The sequence below is a fragment of the Lycorma delicatula genome, chromosome 1, assembly GCF_047948215.1.
Source record: "Lycorma delicatula isolate Av1 chromosome 1, ASM4794821v1, whole genome shotgun sequence".
NCBI classification, from domain to species: domain Eukaryota; kingdom Metazoa; phylum Arthropoda; class Insecta; order Hemiptera; family Fulgoridae; genus Lycorma; species Lycorma delicatula.
This window is the reverse complement of record NC_134455.1, coordinates 33,283,402-33,305,227: the sequence shown is the minus strand read 5'-3', so window position 1 is coordinate 33,305,227 and position 21,826 is coordinate 33,283,402. Positions and strand designations below refer to the sequence as shown.

Genomic DNA, 21,826 nt, shown 5'->3' with positions numbered 1-21,826 from the left:
TAAATTATATTTAAATTCTATTAAATAAACCACCTATTGCAAAATCTTAAGATAAGACATATCTAACAATAATTTTTCAGCAAAATACTTTTGCAGGATCCTGCATCCTCATTCATGATTGAAATAATACATTTATTGCGTAATAAAAATATAAAAATACTAAAATAATGAAAATTGCATATTAGTTTACACAAGTGCTGCTATATGTTGCAATATTTGTAGGTCCAACTGTCGTCCTCAAACACTGTCTGATTGTTTATCAATTGAAATTTTGTGTATATTTATATATTTAATTTTTTCACCTTTATTAATTAATTTTTGTTTCTAAAATGTTCTAACTTAGATGTCCCATATTAGATAAATCTATTTTATTTTTTTAATTTATATAATGTTCAAGAAATCAAGTTTTAAAGGATCTATTTGTTTTTTGTTGTTGTTTTTTTATATAAATACCATCACAACCATAACATTTAATTTTATAAATTTCACACACTTTATTTTTATTTTTATTTTTGTTTTTAAATATTTTATTGTGTGGTTATTAAGTTTGTATGATATGCTGCCTTCATTGTAAGTTTTGCAGTTTTTAGGGATATTATTAGTGTATCTTGTTATTTATTGTTATAAGGTAAAAATACAATATTTATAGTTGTATGTAGTTATATAGTTGTATATAAAATAGTATTTTTATAGTTGTTTTTTATAAATATTATTCAAGTATATCATAAATTTTCAAATGCTTTATGATGTTTATTTCATTATTTAACTTTTATTTGTTATTATGATACTGTATTAATCATTGCTGTATTAATCATATTTGTATAAGTGTTAATTTTATGATTCAAAGTTATATACGAGATGTATCACAAAGTCCTCCTGGGACTTTCATTATTTATTCAGCTCATGAAAGTAATGGAAAAAGTTCAAACATATATTCTAAAATGCTTCATTGTAATACCCCGGTGAAAAGAGGTGTACCAAAAATTTTTAGTATGTTAATTAGGGGGCAAAATTTATTATAGCTTTTAACCAGAAAAATTGAATAAATAGTACCCAGAACAGTATCTACAGTAGTTGTTGAGAAATCTGGGGTGAAAAACAATAATAAATTGGGATAAAAAACCATTTTTTTATGTGATAACTTTTAAAAAGATTGTAGAAAATTTAATTCTGAACAAAATGATGTAAAATAAGATGAATAAAAAAAATTAAAGTTAGAAAAATTGCGTCTGTAAGAATGAGCCCTTCCCATTTACAACACATTTCTTGGCACGATTCTGTACTGCTTTTGTTACTCTTTTTAGTTCTGCAGGCCTCTCCTTAAGTTGCTCAGCCACATCCAAAATGCAGACAATTATCTCACGAGAATGTATTTTTGGTTTGTATACAATATTTTTCATACATCCCCAGACACAAAAAATTAAAGGTGTTAGATAAACCAATCTTGATGGCTAGGAATATGAACCTCCATGACTGATCCATTTCTCAAGGAAATGATCATTTAAGTGAGTGGAAACAACACAAGAGAAGTGGGGAGGCTTGTCATCGTGCTGGAAGTATACTTTACATCTCAGTGAGAACATCTTAGAGCAGCTGCAGCAATTCCTCTTGAAGAAAGTGCAGTAGACCTTGGTATTTAAGTGACCGGATAATATGAATGGTCCAAACAACTGATTTTGAAGATGTTATTTAATATTCTACTGCAACAGCTGTTGCATTACCATTACACACCCAAAATGAATGCTATATTATCAGCGGTATATTTCCCTGTTGTAAATAAGTACAGCTTCCTTCAATTGCAAATCAAACTAAAATTCACAGAAAAGAAAACCTTTGCTAGTGACAGCACAGTTCACTGTACCAGATATACTTAATGTACCTTGCAGAATGATTTAAACTTTATACAGTATGCACATTGTAGACCACCTGTTGTTATTTTATTCTGTCATTAATAAAAACTTTAAGTAATTTTTATTTTAATATTGTGTAATTTCCAGTTTTTTAACAGTAAAATCTTTTTTTACTTTAAGATAAGTACTTTTCTGACAAGTGTAGTAATGTATTGTTTCTGAATAAAATTTGAACAATCGTACACTATTTGTTAAAAATTAAATTTTCTACAAGTTTTATGTGTTTATTACCCATATAACAAAGTTATTGTACGTCAAACATAAAGAATGGGGTTTTTTATTCCAGTTTATTGGATTTCATCACAGATTTTTTACACACTACTTCTGATACGGTCCTTGGACCTATGTTATTCAATTTTTGAGGTAAAAACCATAAGGAATTGATAATTCTGCTACTTAATTAACATCCTAAAAATTTCAGTATAACCTTATTTCACTAGGGTAGCTGAAATCTGAGTGAAAATTTTCCCTAGACTCGCAAACAAAGTATTTTAGGATATTATGTGTATGAGTGATGATGCCATGTACTAATTTATCCTCAAAATCTTGTAAATATATTTGTGACATAATTGTTGGTAGTGGAAATCCCACAGGTAAGGTTTTGTTATGCATAATATTCTATTTTATTTTTATGTATTCTCATTATGTTTAACCTGCTAATAAAGAATGAAAATTCTTAATAATATTAGACAAATTAAATTCTTATAATGATAATTTAAAATTCACATTTGGAATATGTGGTAATATATAGTAGAATGTTTAATTATTTAGATGACAATATTGAAACAAACAGGAACAACCAAACTGAAACATCTGTATATAGAAGACCTACATCTAATAACAATTCCTAAAAAATCAAATCGCCCTTGGTCTCATAAAATTAACATTATATGAATACATAGAAGTTGCAAATGGATATGATACTACTATAATTAATAATATTGTTGCAAATTTGGAGTTCAACAAGGATATTGAGAGGCTTACAAGAACTTACTCTAAAAACATATTATTTAAAATTAACACAGGTCATAAAAAAAACATTGCAACTGAGATAAAAGTAGGTGAAATAGAATTTTTTTTCTGAATCTTAAATTGAAATCAGTTTTTCTTCATCACCATCAGATTTTTAGTTCTTAATTTCTTTTTTCTTATTTTCCTTTTGTGTTCAGTGAAATCTTCTCTTTATATCATCCAGCAGTAGTCGCTCATCACATTCTGCAGCCAAAATTTTTGTAGTTCATTTATAAGCTGATCGTGGTTTTCTGCTTTTTTGTTTTCAAGTAACGACATCTTTGAATCACTTCCATGCAACTGGTTCTTTAGGATTTAGTTTGCTGTCTTTAGTGAATATTCCCTCTTTTAATCTGGCTTCACTTGATTGTGAAAAAACCTCAGCTAATTATTTAAAGCCATCTCCATCTGTATCTAATGCTTTTGCAAAATTCTTCATCAGGCCTAGTTTAATGTGTAGAGGTGGTAAAATAATACAATCAGCATCGAGAAGACTGAGCAATGATTTGTTCATCATACTCAATAACTTAATTCATGATCGTGAAAACATATTCAATGTTTAGTTCAGACATTAGCCCCCTAACATCATGGCAGGAACAAATTAAACCATCTTTTCTAATGTATTTCAGTAAATTTTCATTTCAATTTCTATGTACTGAAATTTTAGTATCCTTGTTTAATTAATTCCATTCTTCAAGGTATGAACCTAGAAGTTCTGCATGTTGTTTTGACAAATACTAATCACGAATTGTGTGATGAGATGAGGTTCAGTATTTGATGCTTCTGGAATGTAATTAATATATTTCGGTTGAGCCTTCTGGGAAATCAGAAATTTATTTTCAAGAAGTTGGAGCTAGGCGTGGCAGCGAATTGCTGTCTGACGAGATAAATTTAATTATTGATAGTCATATATTTTTTAGTAGTTGACGGGGTGTGCATACCCATTTTAGTGATATATGACAAGTGAGCGGTGGGACATGCAAGCGAGTGTTGTATGGTAGTACCACGTTAATTCTGCTCATGCTTTTATATTAGCTCTAGGAGCTAGTTAGGACACTGGTCGCTAAACTGTTTCGAGGCTCAGTAGCCGTTCGTGGCACAGACATTCGGTCTTATGCTTTAGGGCGACTGAATGGGGTGGTGGATAAAAATCATTCACTAAATTTATGGCATCACTTATGAAACAATCTCTATAATATGTGTGTGATAAACCACTACCACAACTAAAGAACACAGCAAGTCTGTGAAAAAATACTGTGAAAGTTTGTGAAAATACTGAAAAAATTTCATCATGTTGAATTACACATTACTCCCTGACAAATCTATACATGTCTGGCTTGGCATGAAATGACATCATTTGACTGTTATATATCAAATAGAGATCTACAGCATGTATCAAATACAGATGTACTAACTTATTTTGTATTGTTTGTTCCACGAATGATGTAACAAATAAATTTGTTCATAAACTTAGTATGTTACATTATGTGTGTTTACACACCTACTCTCTTTTCAGTTCCAAATTTGATGTCAGTGTAATAATAAATATATATATAGCATAAAACTCATAATTCAAATAAAAAGACAACATTGATTTAATGACAATTAAATTATAAATACTGAATTTATTCCATTTTACAAAAAATACAATAATGGCTGATGGAGAATAATATCGCATTAACAACAAGGTAACAATAGCAAAATCTGAAGTTCATACCATTCACTTTACAGTACCTTACACATTATGAATGAGTAGAATACTGTTAATTTCACTACTGCTTACCAGTAACTCAGCGAACAACTTGTACTCAACCACTGTCTACAGTTACTCATACAGTCATACTCACAGTTACAGTTACACACACAGTTACAGTCATACTCGTTACTTACTCTTCGCTCATTATTACCAAATGCTTACTGTTATCGCGACTGCACCAAACATGGCCTCGCTAAAGTTTTTGTAGGTGCCATTGTCTGTATTCTGAAAAGAATCCCTTTTGGTTCCCTCTAGATTTTTTTTTATTTTCTCTTTCTTTCTTTTTAATTCTTACAACCCTGACCTGTTATACTGGTCCTGTTAACAATATTTATAAAAAAACAACTATCAAAATAACCTTGAGTGAAAAAACACAAAGCATATATACACTAGTATCATTGAAAACATTACTAAAATTTACAAAGAAGTATTAAAACCAGCATACAAACTTTTATTTGAACATTATATAAATTTAAAAAATAAATTAGGTTAAACAATAAACATTACTTTTGATATTAACACAGATTCAGAAATATTAGAAATTAATAAAGATGGCATAAAATTATGAATATAAGAGAAATATTACTTATATAAATACAAAATTTCAATTGGTCTCGTAAAAACTGCAACATATAGCAGTGCTGTTTTACAGAATTTTCATTATTTTATTATGTTCATTTTTTAATTTTTATTTTGCAATAATGAAATTATTTCAATAAGAATATGGTATCTTGCAAAAGTACTTTCTTGAAAAATTAAGGTAAGATAATATGTCTTATCTCAATATTCCGTGCTATAATGGTCACCTTGAAAGATGATGGGGCTTATGTTTAAAGGTATCTCAGTTTTGCACAGTAAAAATTAAGGTATCATCGGAAACTGCAATTATTTAACTGAAATCGGCCAATTAGGGGCATGAAAAACGGAAAACTCACCGTTTTTTCCACTTCCTTTGAGAATGTCAATTTTAAATTATTTTAAAATCAAAACCAATAGAGATAAAAATATTCTGCTTTTGGAGGTAGCTTAAATGATTATTTCCCAATAATTATAATTAATATTTAGCCCAAAACTACTTTATTTAAGCTTGCAGAGTGTTTTTTACAAGTTAGCCTTATCTTTAGTTTCATTGAATATTTTATGGGAAAAAACAACACATCTCTGTAATCCTTGTTTTGAGATGATGTGAGGTTGTGGGATTGGATAGTGATTTGAAGATAAATATGAGGCACATCAACCAAGTTACTAATTTATGTAACACAACTACAGATGTAAAACATAAAAAATAATTTGAATATAAGTTGTATAACATTATAAATTAATATATACTAATTACAAAATTATACTTTTAAATAGCTTTATTTCTTTCTTTTTCCTGTTTAGCCTCCGGTAACTACCGTTTAGATAATTCTTCAGAGGATGATATGCATGAGTGTAAATGAAGTGTAGTCTTGTACATTCTCAGTTCGACCATTCCTGAGATGTGTGGTTAATTGAAACCCAACCACCAAAGAACACCGGTATCCACGATCTAGTATTCAAATCCGTGTAAAAATAACTGGCTTTACTAGGACTTGAACGCTGTAACTCTCGACTTCCAAGTCAGCTGATTTGGGAAGACGCGTTAACCACTAGACCAACCCCGGTGGGTTACTTTTAAATAGCTAAAGTTATTTAAAAACACACAGATAAAGTCTTGATTCAAAGCTTTAACATACACCAAATACTGCATTCAATAAAGCTGAGAAACAGTTTCACCCATTTTTTTAATCTTCTGGCTAAATTATTTTTAAAATGCTTCAAAAACACTCTTCATGATTCTCATTGAGTAATACATAACTTGTTTTATACTGATATCACTGTGATATCACATTTTCCTGAACTAAGTAAGCAGTAAGCTAAGTAATCAGTGTTACACATATAAATATATAGTCTAGATTACACACTGAAGAATTTGAATATAAAGCAAATTACTTAATCACACCATGTAACCATGCCAACCCAGTGATAAACAGTAAATATTCCAATCCAGTTTTACATTTGCCTGTAAAAAAAAAAGAATCGGCTGATACCAGTTATTTAAGACTAATAAAACCAATGATTTAATAAGGCTTGATTTTCATTACGACTCATAAAACTGTCCAGACTACCATGTTCTTTCATCAGTTTTTTTTACCTAAGAGATGGAGTGAGCAGATTCAAAAACTGAACACCTTGAAATAATTTAAGTAAGATGACAATATTTTGAAAATAAAGTATTTAATATTAAGCTTTTAATTGGTAGTTTGATGGTAAGATAGTTTCATACCTATCTTACTTACCATCATTCAAAACGTAAAGTTGCAACTAGTAGTTGAGTGTGCATAGTGTTCGTTGCTATACAGACAGTGAAATGCAGGCATTGTTTAATATTGCCTTTTACACGCTTTTTATCATATTACTTTGTACTTCATTAATATTATAATTTATAATTTTTGTTAATACTATTACAAAAGTAAAATTGATTACTATTGCTTTTTATTATTATTATTACTGTTGGTGTTGTTATTTTCATATATTTTTGTTTTTACAACTACTCACAATATTTCTATCAAAGACCACTGTGTAAAAGAATAACAGATTACAAAAAGCCGTTAAAATCATATCGGTAAACGTTATAAAATTTATTATGACACTAAAATTTAAAATGTGTGTACTACTTGAATGAAAACTTGTATGAAAAAACTTTGACGTATATGAAAACTCTTTCATACAAGTCTAAATAAATAAAGTTAAGATCCTCAGTTTAAAATCATATAAAAATGTATAAAAACTGTTTGTAATGATTAGTTAGTGCTCAATCTGGAAGTCATTTCACCTAGGCTTCATCATTGTTCATCCTCTTCTTCATTGTTGTCTGAAGTATCATTTTTGACAGAGTCTGATTCCTGAAAATTTATGATGAATTTTTCTATTCCATCATCTCGCATGACTTCACTGTAGAAATTTACACTGGGAAAAACACATTTTTTCCAGTCCTCTGTAACATTTTCTAATTGCTCATTAATTAATTTCCCAATGTCTATCAACTTGAAATTTCAATTTCGATCAGCAACTTTCCTTTTTACTTGCACCCCACCCATGTAAGATTTATTGCATTGTATTGACAGTGATATAGTCGTAGGGGAATAACAGAATGTCCTTTGTCATAGGCTATAACATGAATTTCACACAGTTTACGTTCATTCTTAATACCGAGGTATTTTTTGCAACAGTTCTTGTTTAGTTTCAATATCATTTCAAGCAACTGCTTATTCTTGAAGCCACTGTTGGATTTAAGCTTTCCTCCAGCTATTTGTGGGAACTTTATTCACTGCAACAGAGTGAGAACTTCCTTTATCCATTATTATTATTATTATGCTTGCTTCTTGTAAGTAATTCAAAAAGTCATTTGTAAACCAATTTTTAAATTAGTTACTGTTCATTTCTGAATGATAATCTGAATCTGCTTTCGATTTACTGCAGAAAAACCATTTACTTTCTTTAATGAACCCTGTTTTAGCTGAACCTGTATGACACATGCACAAATACACTTCAAGTATTGGTTTTTACACTACTTCCAGTTTTTTTAGTTCCCAGCCCATTGATACCTAGTAATTTCAGACCCCCTAAAGCTGTTTTTTTATTTTTGTTTTTATTTTCCTAAAGCCCATCAGGTTTATGAACGGGGGTGGTGTGGCGACCAGAAGCATTAGTGTCTTCCCCTATGGGGTTAGGCTGAACCTGCATGACAAACTATTAAACGACTAACCTTTTTCAATTGGTATTTAATCCTTCCATTTTTCTTTGAATCTTGCCATATGTTTTTTAAGAATGATTTTCATTAACCCATCTCTTTTGTAAAATATGAGTCATAATCACCTGATGCTTTTAATTTGTGACCAAATGTCTAAAAACTTCAACTTTCTTTAATGTAATTTTCCATCAAGAAATATTGACCATGTTTCATTTTTTATAACAAAACAAATTTAAAAAAAAAAAGATTAATGTTAGTAGATGATAGAATACATCCAGTTTTTCTTGTATTTCTCTCCGAGCTTCTTAAGGTAGGGATTTCATTCAGACTGTAGTATTGGTGTATGATTCTGCAGAATACATGATGGTTGAAATCTTCCAGTAACAGATTTGCATTTTGTGGTCTATTTTTCCCTGACATTTCAAATTGAACGTAACTGCAGTTACTATCGCACTCCTTAGCTGTCCTCCGTATCCTTTGTAGTGCCTTTTGACTAATGCCGTATGCTTCAACAATGAGTTTCTGAACTTTATCCAAGTTAATTGCGCTACAGAATTCAGTCAGATAGCTTTTGAAAAAATTTGTGTAATTTGTAGATTACATTTCTCTAACCACTCTTAATTAATACAACCATGTTGACTGGACAACGAAGGTGTTTCCATCTCATTACTCTTAATGTAGTCACAGAAAAATTACAAAAAAAAAAAAAAATCAAAAATAATTTTTTTATTAATCTAAAGTAAGACCCCTTTTTTATTTCAAGCATGACTTGAATGAAATGTACACATAATTATAATAATATATTTATTTATGTATAATATAATTAATTATCACAAATAATGATTAACACATGTAGCGGTGTAAAGGATTTGAATAGAACCCAAACAGAAGGTATTACATAATTGAGACTGCATTGCTCACTGAGATGGCTTGCTTCTTCAGTCCATCGCATATTGGTGCCTTTTAAAACTGATTTTTATAATCCTCACCATAAAACATGAATGTTTATTAACTTAAACTTTACAAATATGAATTATAAAAAATTAATACCTGATATTAGCGGAAATCTCATCTCTTTTACTGAAAGAACCTATAAGCTAAATAATAGTAGTAGTTTTGGGCTAAATCCTAATTATAATTATTGAGAAACAATTTTTTAATCTACCTCTAAAAATAGAAAATTTTTATCTTGATCAGTTTTGATTTTATATCAATTTAAAGTTGTTGACATCAAGAAACTGCAAAAATTTGTGAATTTTTTGCATTTCATGCCCTTAGTTTTCAAATGAATGACTGTAATTAAAATTGGACGAATCCAGTTAGTGCAAAAATAATTTGCAGTTTCTGACAATACCATCATTTTTATTGTGCGATTGTTTTTAACTTTAAACACAAGTACCATCTTGTGTTTAAGCACGCTCTGTTTTAGTTTTATATTAATTCTTTTATCTGGTCGGTATTTTTTATTTTATCAGTCTTTATTTTATCGTATCTTATATTCTTTTCTTTTTTTTTTGTTATTGGTGTAAAGGTACACTTAGTTAACAGCAGTTCTATAACTGGCCATAAATTAATTGTTTAGTAATGTATCTATTTTATAACTTTAGCTACAATACCCTGCTTTCCCAGGGTTAGATTACATCATTTATTATAATCGCAGCACAAAAGTGTTAACATTAATTAATTGTGGTATATATAATTAATTAATATATAATAATAATATATTATTTATAATTAATATAATAAATACAATTAATTGTGTTAAATATTATTACTATAAACAATTGATTAAGATTAAAGAAATTACAAAAAAACATTATATTAATTCAATTACAGAAGGAATCATTCTTATAATAAAGTCTAAAACAATTTTTCAAATTTTATATCCATCCATTTTTTGCTTCACATTTCCATGAAATAAATTCTGAGATAGTAAATCATTGAAAAAAATTGTGTAAACTTCTTTTACACTGATACGTTTTTGAATCTGTTATTGAAGGTAAAACTTATTTAAAAAAAAAAAAGAAAATAGTTTGAATGTTGAAATTTTTCTAATTTTGTTAACTTAATGGATGCAAGGGATGCAGGGAGTGTAAGGAAATCTACATTTCAATTTTTAACAACTCCTGAAATCATAATAATAACTTTGTTGTAATCAACTGTATAAATTTTACTATTTATCAACTTCTTTTAAGTTAAAGGGAACTCTAGTCTTGTTAACAGAAGATGACACCTGAGGAGAGCTATTGTAATTCATAATGTAGTATTTGCATGTTAAAAAAGTTTTTTTTGTTATATCGGTTTTTGTAACTTCTATCAGTAAATCTTAAAAAAAAAAAAAAAAAAATTGTGGAGATAACATTTCCAGTATCTAATAACATGTGCTTTTTTCTGGTTTTTTTTTACACATGAAAGGGGACATGACAGAAAAATCTTGTAAACACAATTTATCTCTATTGTTTTTTTAAGTGTAAGTAAAATAATTGTCCTGTAATTATAACTTTAATTTAATCTAATCCATTTCTTAAGATGGTGTCTTTTAGTTTTATTTTTAGAAGTATGTGTGCATATATTTACTAAAATAATCTTATTTGTACTGGAAGATGTTGGGGGATATCAATTTTAAATTCTACTTTACTATAAACTGAAGAATATTGTTACATGTTTATATTGTGTATTGTAGGAAATTGTAGACATGTTTGTAAATGTTGGACTGATCTTACGTTTTGCTGATCTGATTCTTAAATAAGTGTTTAATTTAATAATTCTTTGCATACACATATTTTTACCTTAGGCGTATTAATATGATAATGGTAGTTTGAATTATTTGAAAAATGTAATTGTGACTTAAATTGATGTAATGTAATTCAATCCACTTATTTTGTGTGAAGTTACTGCCTACTTTCAATAATTTAAGAATTTATTTTTTTTTTAGGTCCACTTTTAAAAGATATGCTTCAACATTTTAAACTGAAATTGGGTGATTCTTCTTATGTTCCTGATAATTTAGAAGAAGCTGAGTTGATTAAAAAACAAAAGGTTTGGCTTTATTCAGGTCATGATGAGACGCTTGGTTCTCTTTTAAATTCACTAAATCTTTACAATCTGATAAATCCACCTTTTGCATCTGCTGTCCTTATTGAACTTCGGGAGAAAGATGGCAATAATTTTATTACTGTAAGCAACAAACATAGTCAATTGGTTTCTAGTTTTTGATTTCCCTATTTTACATTTATGTTATTTCTAAACTAGGATCTTTTTGTTAAATATAGTTGTGTAATTCAGTTATTGTTTTGCTATGAAAATTATAAGATGTGTAAAACTATACAGTTAGATCTAAATGGTGAAAGGGTGGAACAGGTTGTGGTGTTAAAATTTGACAATTATAAATATTTTACTTATTATAATGACAGCCACAAGACACTTCAAGAAAAAATAAAGTTAGATTGTGCAGTAATGAACAAATTCAGCTGAGCATGGAAGGAAAAAAGATAGAAAAGATATTGGAAATAAAACTGAAAATAATGTTGTAAGAAACAGTATTACCAGTTGTACAGTACAGCCCAAAGAATTTGACAGTGAGAAGTGAAGGTAAAAAGAAACTAGTGGATTTCAAATTAAATTATATAACTTTTGGAATTATTTGGTATAACCAAATAACAAATGAGGAGGTAAGAGAGAAAGAGTAAGTGATCAAGATGTTGGAAAGGATGAAGAAGACACAAAAGAAATAGTTTGGTCATGGAGAATGTATGATAGAAAGGAGATACCAAAGAAGTCACTAATAATAGAAAGTAAAGGATTAACCGAAGAAAAAGATCCAAATTGATGCGGCTGTAAATCTTCTGATAAGATAGTGAGCAAGATGAAGTTGGATTAAGAGACATTGAGTTTTTATAGATATCATCTAAGATAACCATTTCAACAGAGCCCATTGGAAGGGATCTAAATCAAATGAAGTCATTTTTTTACAGTTAAATTATATTAAAATAGGATCTGTTATATGAATATTCATATAGTTCCTCTTCACAGTGATTATGTGATATAATATATAAGCAAAATTTTTAAAGATTTATTATTTATTTATGTACAGGTTGCAGCAGGGAAATCAAAGTTATTTTTAAACGGAGTAAGTGTATTTGGCCTTTAGCAGCCTCTCTTTTGCCCATTTCAGTGGGACATGCAGTTTTTCTATTGAAATGCTTTTTAAAACCTTGTATCTATTGTTATGGGACTTATTGTATTCTTAAGGTAGTATTTATCTTTTTTATAGAAAAATAACAAAAATAAATTCTGGTTTCATGGCTGATTTCCCTCTCTAAAGACAATTTTGCAGTGTTAGAGAACTTTAGGAAAACTGATTGGTTATGAGACAAAGTCATTGCATTAGGATACATTCGATTCTAATTCATATACCACAGATTATTGGGACCGTTAGACAGATTTTTGTCAAAAGTCAATGTTATTCCTCCTAGTCTGCTTCTGCATTAGGCATTTTTGATGAAATTTCAGTTTGACTTTTTACTGTCATAAAATGATTATTCAGTAGATAACATGATTGGATTTTTTCTTAAAATTTGCTGAAAATATTCTTCCCTTGTTGATGGATATCCTGGTGTGATCATGAGCGATGAGACATTTTCACTTGTCAGGATTAGTTAAAGGCAGAATTTTCAATATTGAGCAATAAAAAATTCATGTCTTCTATAAAAACATTCTCTTTGTTGCCTGTAACTGTTTGATGTTGAATGACAAAAACCTTGGTGTTTTATGGGCCATATTTCTTTGAGTAAAATGGAAAGTCACTGACATTTAATTTGTTGCACTATGTTCAACTGCTGCTTAATTTCCTCACTGCATTGATCTGTAGACATTCTCTTAATGTAGGAAAGATATACCATTCAACAGCAATTTCAAGATAGATGTTTCTTGAGCTTTTTGTCTCGCCCTCTGATGATATGAGGGAACCAGATATGTCTATTTGTGGTTACTTTCTTTGTGTTACTACAGAAGTGAAATTTTAAATTTCAAGATGGTGTTTACAGTGAGGGAAGCACTTAAGATGTCTTAATTTTTAAGACAAAGTAAGGTAAGTAAACTAAGTTGCATGGTTTTATTCTTTAAATATATGTACATAAATTGTATAACTCAAAATTGGCTTAGTTTCTACTCCCCAGCTGGATCCATTTTGCAGTGGTGTCACTTTCTTACAGTCTAGACTTGCAACAAACAATTACCATCTATTTCTTCACTAAGAGCCAGATTTAATTGGCTACCTACTGCTTCGATTAATTACGAATTGGATATCCTGGCCAGAAATTTTTGACAGATTAGCAAAGGTTACATTTCAATGTGGTAAATGCCAGAATGTGGATGTAAATTTAAGAATTATTGTGCTTTTATATGTTTCCTATATAATAAAATTATTTGTTGAAAATACCCTACTCTGTATATAAAGGAAACATAACCAATGATGTCATACATTTTTCTCATCCATCACAAAATGTCTTCCCAGTTTATATTTCATTGAACAAATTATTAAATTTCTCTTATAGAAAGTAGATAATTAAAACACCTTTAATTTATCAAAAACCTATTATAAATTAATATGTACTCATAATACATTGGCCCATGCAACACAAACAATGCAGCTTTCTTATTCATGATGCTTCACAAAATGGTTCACTTTTACCTACTGACAACTTTACTGCGGAACTTGATACAATCAACTCCTGGCTCAAGTTAATGCTACCATCCCACATTTATAGAAAACAAGCTACATAAGATTTGCATACAACAAATATTCAATATTAATAATATTATTATGAATTGTTATTCATAACGTACAATATTCACTTACATACTTAGGGGAGTTTTATAACTTTTAAAAGTTAATTATAATTATTATGGTATTAAAAAGTTAATAATTTGAAAGTAAGTTGTTGTAAGATTTTTCCATTTTTTTATTTCATAATATTTTTACTTTTTTTAAACATTCAATCAGAAATCAATTTTAAAATAGTCCCCTTTTTAAATTGTTATATTTAGTTAACTTGTTAAAATAGATCAATAGGACTAAGAAAGTAAATGCAGAAGTTTACTACGTTTTCACAAATTCTGCTGGAGAAAATAAAACACCTTTAATATACAAAAGCTAAGTAAATTATTAATAGATGATTTGTTTAAAAGTGATATAATTTTGTATGATGTGATTTTTTTTTCAATTTTACTTATGTTTATCTATTTGTTTGATGTTAACAGGTAACTTATCACAATAGTACAACGGAGCCTCCCTATCTGTTGACTATACCAGGTTGTTCGGAATTGTGCCCCTATAAGACCTTCATTGAACTGACTCATCCTATTATACCATATGACTGGTTTGCCGAATGTCATCCTAGCCACCGTATTTACGATCTTACAACTGAGCTTCCATATAACTCTCTGGCAGTATTTGGTAATGACATGTTTCAGGCTGTTAATTAATAATGATAATATTATATGTGATTAATTTAATGGACATTAACTCATTAACCACATGATAATTGAACACTTTAAAATTTATCTGAAGAATTTTCCAAATAATTGTAAATATTTAGAATAAATTGCATCCCTTTTTTTTTAATTTTAAACTATTTTTAAATCTGGTTTTTTATTTGAAAATTTGGTAATTTTTTCAAAGTGAAATATACACTGTTTGAGTTGTTAAAAAAATACACACACAAAGTATACAATATTTGAAGTAAATAAAAATATTGTTACTGTTATAATTCAAGTTCTTAATAGTATAAATATTTATTATCTCAAATGTGGAATTGCATAGAGAATGTTGATGAACTCAGTTAAATTCATTAAAGTATGATTCAGTAGATGGCTACTATTTCCTTAATTCTGTTTTTTTTGCAAATATGAACACATTATAAGATTATGCTATTATAAATTCTGATAGTTTTATCATTGAACATTCATATTACTTACACACATTAATATTATCATTACTTTTGTGTACATTCTACAGTGCAACAAATCACAGATTTGAATGCTATATCATGGATACCAGTGATATTTGGTGGTTGAGTTTCAGTTAACCACACTTCTCAGGAGTGGTCGAACTGAGACTGTACAAGACTACACTTCATTCACATTCACATTCATCCTCTGAAATAATAACTTACAGTGATTTCATTAGCTAAACAAAAAAGAGTGCCAAGTTGCACAATTGTTTACATAAGAAATCACATTCTTCATTTTTTAAATTGGGTCACTGTTTAACAAAATGAAAGATATATTTAATAAAACTAATGTTTTTATATAGGAAATGTTAAATGAAAGAACTAAATTTCCCCCTTGAGAGGTAGAAATGATGAAGTAAGTTTCTAGCCCTTTGAAATTGCAGATCTAAGTGATTTTTGAGCGACAGATTTTTTTCATATTTATTTGTATCAGTAAATAAATTAATAGATTATAAATAATATATATAACGTTCACTGGATGAGATTATTAAGTGATAAGTTCTTGTTTTTTAATATATATATATATATATATACACACACACATAACAAAACATGTAGAACAAATTGAAAAAGGTCAATTTTAATACGGGTAAATTAATTATTTACAAATAATTAATGTACTAAATAAGCAAAAATAGTTTTAATTGAAATATGAATAATACGTATGTAATAGTTTTAAACAAAGTTTTTCATGTTAAGTTTAATATATATTTATGTTAAAATCAGAAAAAAAGTACTAATAATAATTAAATATTCTTATAAAATAGTAAAGATAGTTTGAATGTTATGTGAAAGTGAGAAATGCATTTAGTGGTGCATGAAAGAGAAGTTGTAGCAGTCCTATAGACAAGATGAAAAACACATGACTCAGTTAAGGCACAACTATTATAAACTATTGATGCACTGGTAAATTTTCTACCTGATGCACAAAGAACTGCTGATTTGGTTAGAAACAGACTAGTAAAATAGTGTTTCAACCAATCATATGGAATATAAATTTAATTTTATTATGATGAACGTTAATAATTGATAAACTTTTATTCTAAGCCTGGATAGTGATTACTAAATTATTTCATTAAAAACTGATATAAAAACTTAGTTGTGACTTTGGTAATGTTGAGTTAAAAAATAAAAAAATAAAATGACTATTTTACGTGTTTGATAACCATATTAATTAGGGATTTCTTGTGCAATGAAATTTGTTATGACTAATTACTGGTGAAGCAGTAATAACGCATTGCAAATATTGTTGTAACAGCTCGATCTTACAGTGGTATATTAATTTTTGGTTGCAAATATGTTTTTCAACTAGAATTATTTTGAAGAATGAAGAATTTAAAATTAATTGATGCAATTTTGTAACTGTGTTATAGATAATAACTTTTTTATTTTATTTTTATTTCCCTAGATGGTTACATTTACATTTGTTAGATTGTAAAATAACTTCTTTTTTTCATAAAGCTGTGATACAAAATTGAAAAATTTTCTGACGCCTTTTGTAGGTGTTTTTTTCTTACTTTTCCGTTTTCTCTTGTTTTTTATGATGTTTCAGTCTCATTACTACTTATAACTAAAGACAGTTTATTTTGGTCATGTTATGGTAATGTTTGTTTTCAAAATGAATGAATAATGTATGCAATCCATTGCTTTGAAACTGTTCGTTTGTTTTTTGCCTTTATAAGAAAGTTGTGTTTTCAGATAACATGCTATGTCATAATTAATTACTGTTTTTGTAAACCCACAGAGTGATCTATTTAAATTAATTATATTTACATAAAAAAATTTTATTACCTCAATAAAATTAGTCAATACAAGTTGAATGAATACTTCTTTATGTTTTATTATTTTGTTGTAATTTCAGTTGCCATGCATAGTATTATAACTTTGGATATAATATAATTGCCATTAAAATATCTGTCTCTGAAAATGAATAAACAGACTGTACAACTTTTGTTTGTCCTTAGGAGAAAGTTATCTTGTCCTGATCATACACATGGTTGTAGTTGCTGTATATAAAAACAGATTTGAAAGTCTTCGCCATGACAAGTAATGTCATGCTTCATATTGAATCTATTTTTGTTTATTAATTTTTTTGTAGTCACTTCATTTTTTATTATCCTGTTTGTTTTCGATGTTGATTACTACATTCATTAAATTGTCTGTGAAATTTATTTGTGAAATAATAGTAGTGATAACTTTTTGTATGTGTGTGTGTGTGTGCATGTGCACATGCATGCTCGTGTATCTACTGGCTATAGAGAGAAAAGTGCATTTATGTCTATTAATCTACAATCACTGTCTAGGGATTTTTACAAAGTTGATATTAGGTATATCCTGAATGTGTATTAACTTAATTATTGCAAATATGTAGATTATCTGTGTACATACCCTATTTAAAAGCAGGGTTAACAGGCATAAAATGTGTTGATTTTTCATTAATGAAATAAATGATGTTACAGTTAGTCCCCAAATCCTAATTTTAGAGCTTAAAATGCCATTTTATATGTGATCACTATAAAAACTTACTGATATAATTGTACTTAACATACATACCTCTTAATCTTGAACCTATGAGAGTACCATGTAATCTATAAGGATTATTTCCCTGTATGAATGAGACTTAGAAACTTAATTACCTCAAAATATAATGATTTAATAAGGCAAAATTACTGGATCTTGTACTAGGATGTTCATTTTACTGGATGAAGCTGTAGTTTAAAAACGTGTGTACTATTTTTTGTTAAGTCTATTCAGGTGTTATTCTATTTGATTTTACTGCAATAGACAAGCATTATCTTTCTTGATCATTTGACTTTAAATCATAAACTGCTGTTAGTTATATTATATTGTAATAGGTTGTTCCTTTATTTCAAAATATATAAATTAATTTATACAGTTAGTTGTGCACTTTGTAAATATCAAAACATATATTTATCCTGATCATAATCTATTGATAATATGGTTTTAATTTTTAAAAACATTTTATTAATATTGGTTTAGTATGTTGGAATTATCAAATTCTGAATTCTGATGTTGCTTTATGGTTCGATCTTCGGGTATCTACATATCTCTCGTATTGTGGTTATGCAATGCAAAAACATTCTATTTGAAAAGAAATTAGGAAGTAGTAGTTACTCAGTTACTATTTAATTATATTTTATACATTGATTACAGTATCTGTGTTCATGACAAAATTACAGAGGGTGTTTGTAAAGATCTTTACAACTTTGACTGATTATAAAAAATTAATCATACCTACAATTATGATTCTTCCACACTAAGCTTATACCTAAAGTTTTTGATTGGTATGATAACCAGTTTTTCCTGGTTTCTCAAGTATGATAACTGTATGTCAGCATCATTGATAGTAAATGCAGTGATGATTATCGCCTTAAAATCTTTCGTATCAGCAACCTATGAGTTATAGATACGATTCTGATGAAACTATATAGAGAAATCACAATGTGTTAAATCCAGTGATTTCAGTGGCCAGGCTGAAGGGCCATCACAACCAATATTCTAATTAGAAAATTTGTAGTTTATACAGCTCAATTTGGCAGGGGAAGGATCTTGCTAGATGTTAGGTTATAAATGTTGTAACTGAGGATAATTAAAATTTTCCAACATGTCAAGTAATGTTGCTTGTTACAGTTTATGCATGAAAGAAAAATTAGCTGATCGCTATATCCATGTCACACAACACTACATATTAATTTTAAGATTATCTATAATATTGAAATGTGGGTTTTTTTAGTCCCAGGATCTTACAATTTCTTTTACCTTTCCTGTTAAATGAAAAAGTTTGAAAAGGAATTTTATTAAGATAATTGTCATCATCTTTCTAACAGTCAAGCATATAGTTGTAACAAAATTCTTAGAAGCAATTCTTATGTGATTTTCTGTAATAATTGAAGTTTGTAAGGACACATTTTTAACATTTCCTTAAGTTATTATGAACAGTTGATTGAACCTGTAATGTTTAATTTGCACACTGCTTGTCATGTTGACCTGTGTGGACTGTGAATGGCCTGTGTGGCCTGTTGGACTTTTTCCACATTTTCATCAGATTGGTTACCTGTAAACCTTTCTTGTGTTAAATATTTTCCATGGTCATAAAATTTTCATACTATGCACAATATCAGGCCATGAAGGTTGTGATCTGTTGTATCGTGGTCTAGAATGGTGTTGAACTGTTATATCTGATGTAATTTCTATAAACCACTCAACATGCTGCATTTTCTCTTGATTCATTTGTGGCTACTATTGAGTGAAGTAAATAAACAGTGACTTCTGTTTTAGCTATGAGGCAGCATCTATGTCGCTTTTGCATGACCAAGAACTTATCTGTGAAACTTTTGAATATTACTATCAGATAAAACCTATCTATCTATTAGCTTCTGAAAATTATATTTAAATTTTTATTAATATTTAAAGTTATAAAGATTTTTTATAGACACTCGATAATGTATTTACATGTTCAGTGTAGTTGCAATTATACCAGTTTTGTAAATATAACTCACACGCTTATCGTTTTATTAACTTTTTGATTTATGCACTCATGGATTATATAACTCATGGAGCTTAACCTATAACAAGTAAGATTATTTTAAAAAGTACCTTTTTCAAATTTAAAGACTATTATTAGATATATTTAAAGTTTTATTTTAAAATAAAAATTAATTTCTTTTTTAATAAAATTGTATATATTTTTTTTAATATCACTGTAGAAGAAGTAAAACCATAAAAATAAATGAACAAAAGATTTTTTAATTTCATCTAAATTTCCTTTTTTAAGACTAAAAAGGATTCTGCTAAATATTATTAGTAGAAAAACATTACAAAAATAAAAGGAACTGAGTTTTACTAGCTTATTTATTCTATTATTACTAATCAAGTAGAATATGATTTTTAAATTCATTGCACTAACAAAATTTTAGGTAACACATTAAAAAAAGGACTTGAATAGTTCTGAATGTGCAACAAAAATTTTCAGAATTTACATAACACTAGCAGAGCTTGCTCCATAAACATTATGCGCATTTATTTAAAGTTAAGCTGAAATTTTTAATTTTAATTTTCCTTTTTGGTAGCTGAAGGGAAATACATATTAAATTTATGAAAGAAATTAATTTTCTGTAATTAGCTGCAGTTGGACTTACAGCAACACTGAGTAATTGAGTAGATGATCAAAAGTATCATATTGGTGTCATATAGTTGTAGAAGTATAATTGAGTTGAATCTGTTTATCCAAACTGTAAGGAAGTACAAGACAGAACCTTAGTCATCCATTAATAATTATGAGAGTTACATTTAGGCAAACTGTGTTGAATGTTCTAAAGCATGGAGGTATAACAACAGTATTTTAAGCATTAGCTTACAATATTAGTATCCGATGAAATTAAAGGAAGAAGTAGAAATTACAACATTAAATTTAAAATTTGCTAAATCCTGAATAAAAACTTAGGAGGTAGACTAAGAAAGAAGGCTAAAATATATCAGAATGATTATCAACCTATCTCAAGGGAGTGGAACTAGTAGAAAGATTAATGTGATATACTCAACATTTTATTAAATTTTATGTAGAATTTTGTTAGAGAATTGTAATATTTTTAACTATGATAGGTAAACAAGTGTCTTCCGGAGTTTTATTGAAATCTGTAATATTAGTCTTGTGAGTGCTTGTATACTATTATTAGAGACAAAATCCAATTAATGAGTTATTAAATATATAAATTTGTGTTGCTTAAAAAAAGAAGATTCTTTTATTGAATAATAAAATAATTAATATGTATTTCTTCTTTTTTTTGGTTGTTTTTCAGGATCAGCTTTTCTCGAACTTTCATTTCAAAATTGCCCATTTTTTGTTTCAGTTATTTATAAGCACTTTATGTTGACAGATTTATTGGAGTGGTGAAATGGAAGAGTAAATTTAAATTTTGTTTTTGAAGAAAGCAACAGGAAACCACTTCATTCCTCAATTTTCTTAGTAAAACCTGAAATGAATGTCTGTTATTGGTGGGGCTGGTTATGTTATTTACGGGAATGTTCTTTCTTATCAGATTTCTTACAACCAATGTGGTTTGGTCCCTAATGTATATACAGCGTATTAATGCTATAATGTTTAATTGTGATTGCTGTTATGTCTTAATGTGATTTTGGCAACTTATCCATTCATATGTATTTAATTTTAAAGTGTACCTCATTAGTAATGTATGAAATCATCCAAGTCTTCTGGGATAGCTTATGTTCTTTACTTAGTGAGCAAATGTGTATGAAGGTAGAATGACTTTATATTTAGCTGGTTGTCTATATCAAGGTTAATGGCTACCAGGCAGTCACTTTTACTCATTATATTGATGAC

General features: G+C 28.4%; 1 protein-coding gene across 1 annotated transcript in view; it reads left to right on the top strand.

Moving 5' to 3' along the window:
- LOC142317301 (prostatic acid phosphatase-like) overlaps positions 1-21,826 on the top strand; it is a 106,076-nt gene that overhangs the window by 69,277 nt on the left and 14,973 nt on the right. The window contains exons 6-7 of the mRNA XM_075353738.1: positions 11,388-11,629; positions 14,714-14,909. Of these exons, the coding sequence (XP_075209853.1) occupies positions 11,388-11,629; positions 14,714-14,909 (438 nt within the window). The remainder of the gene's footprint in view (positions 1-11,387; positions 11,630-14,713; positions 14,910-21,826) is intronic.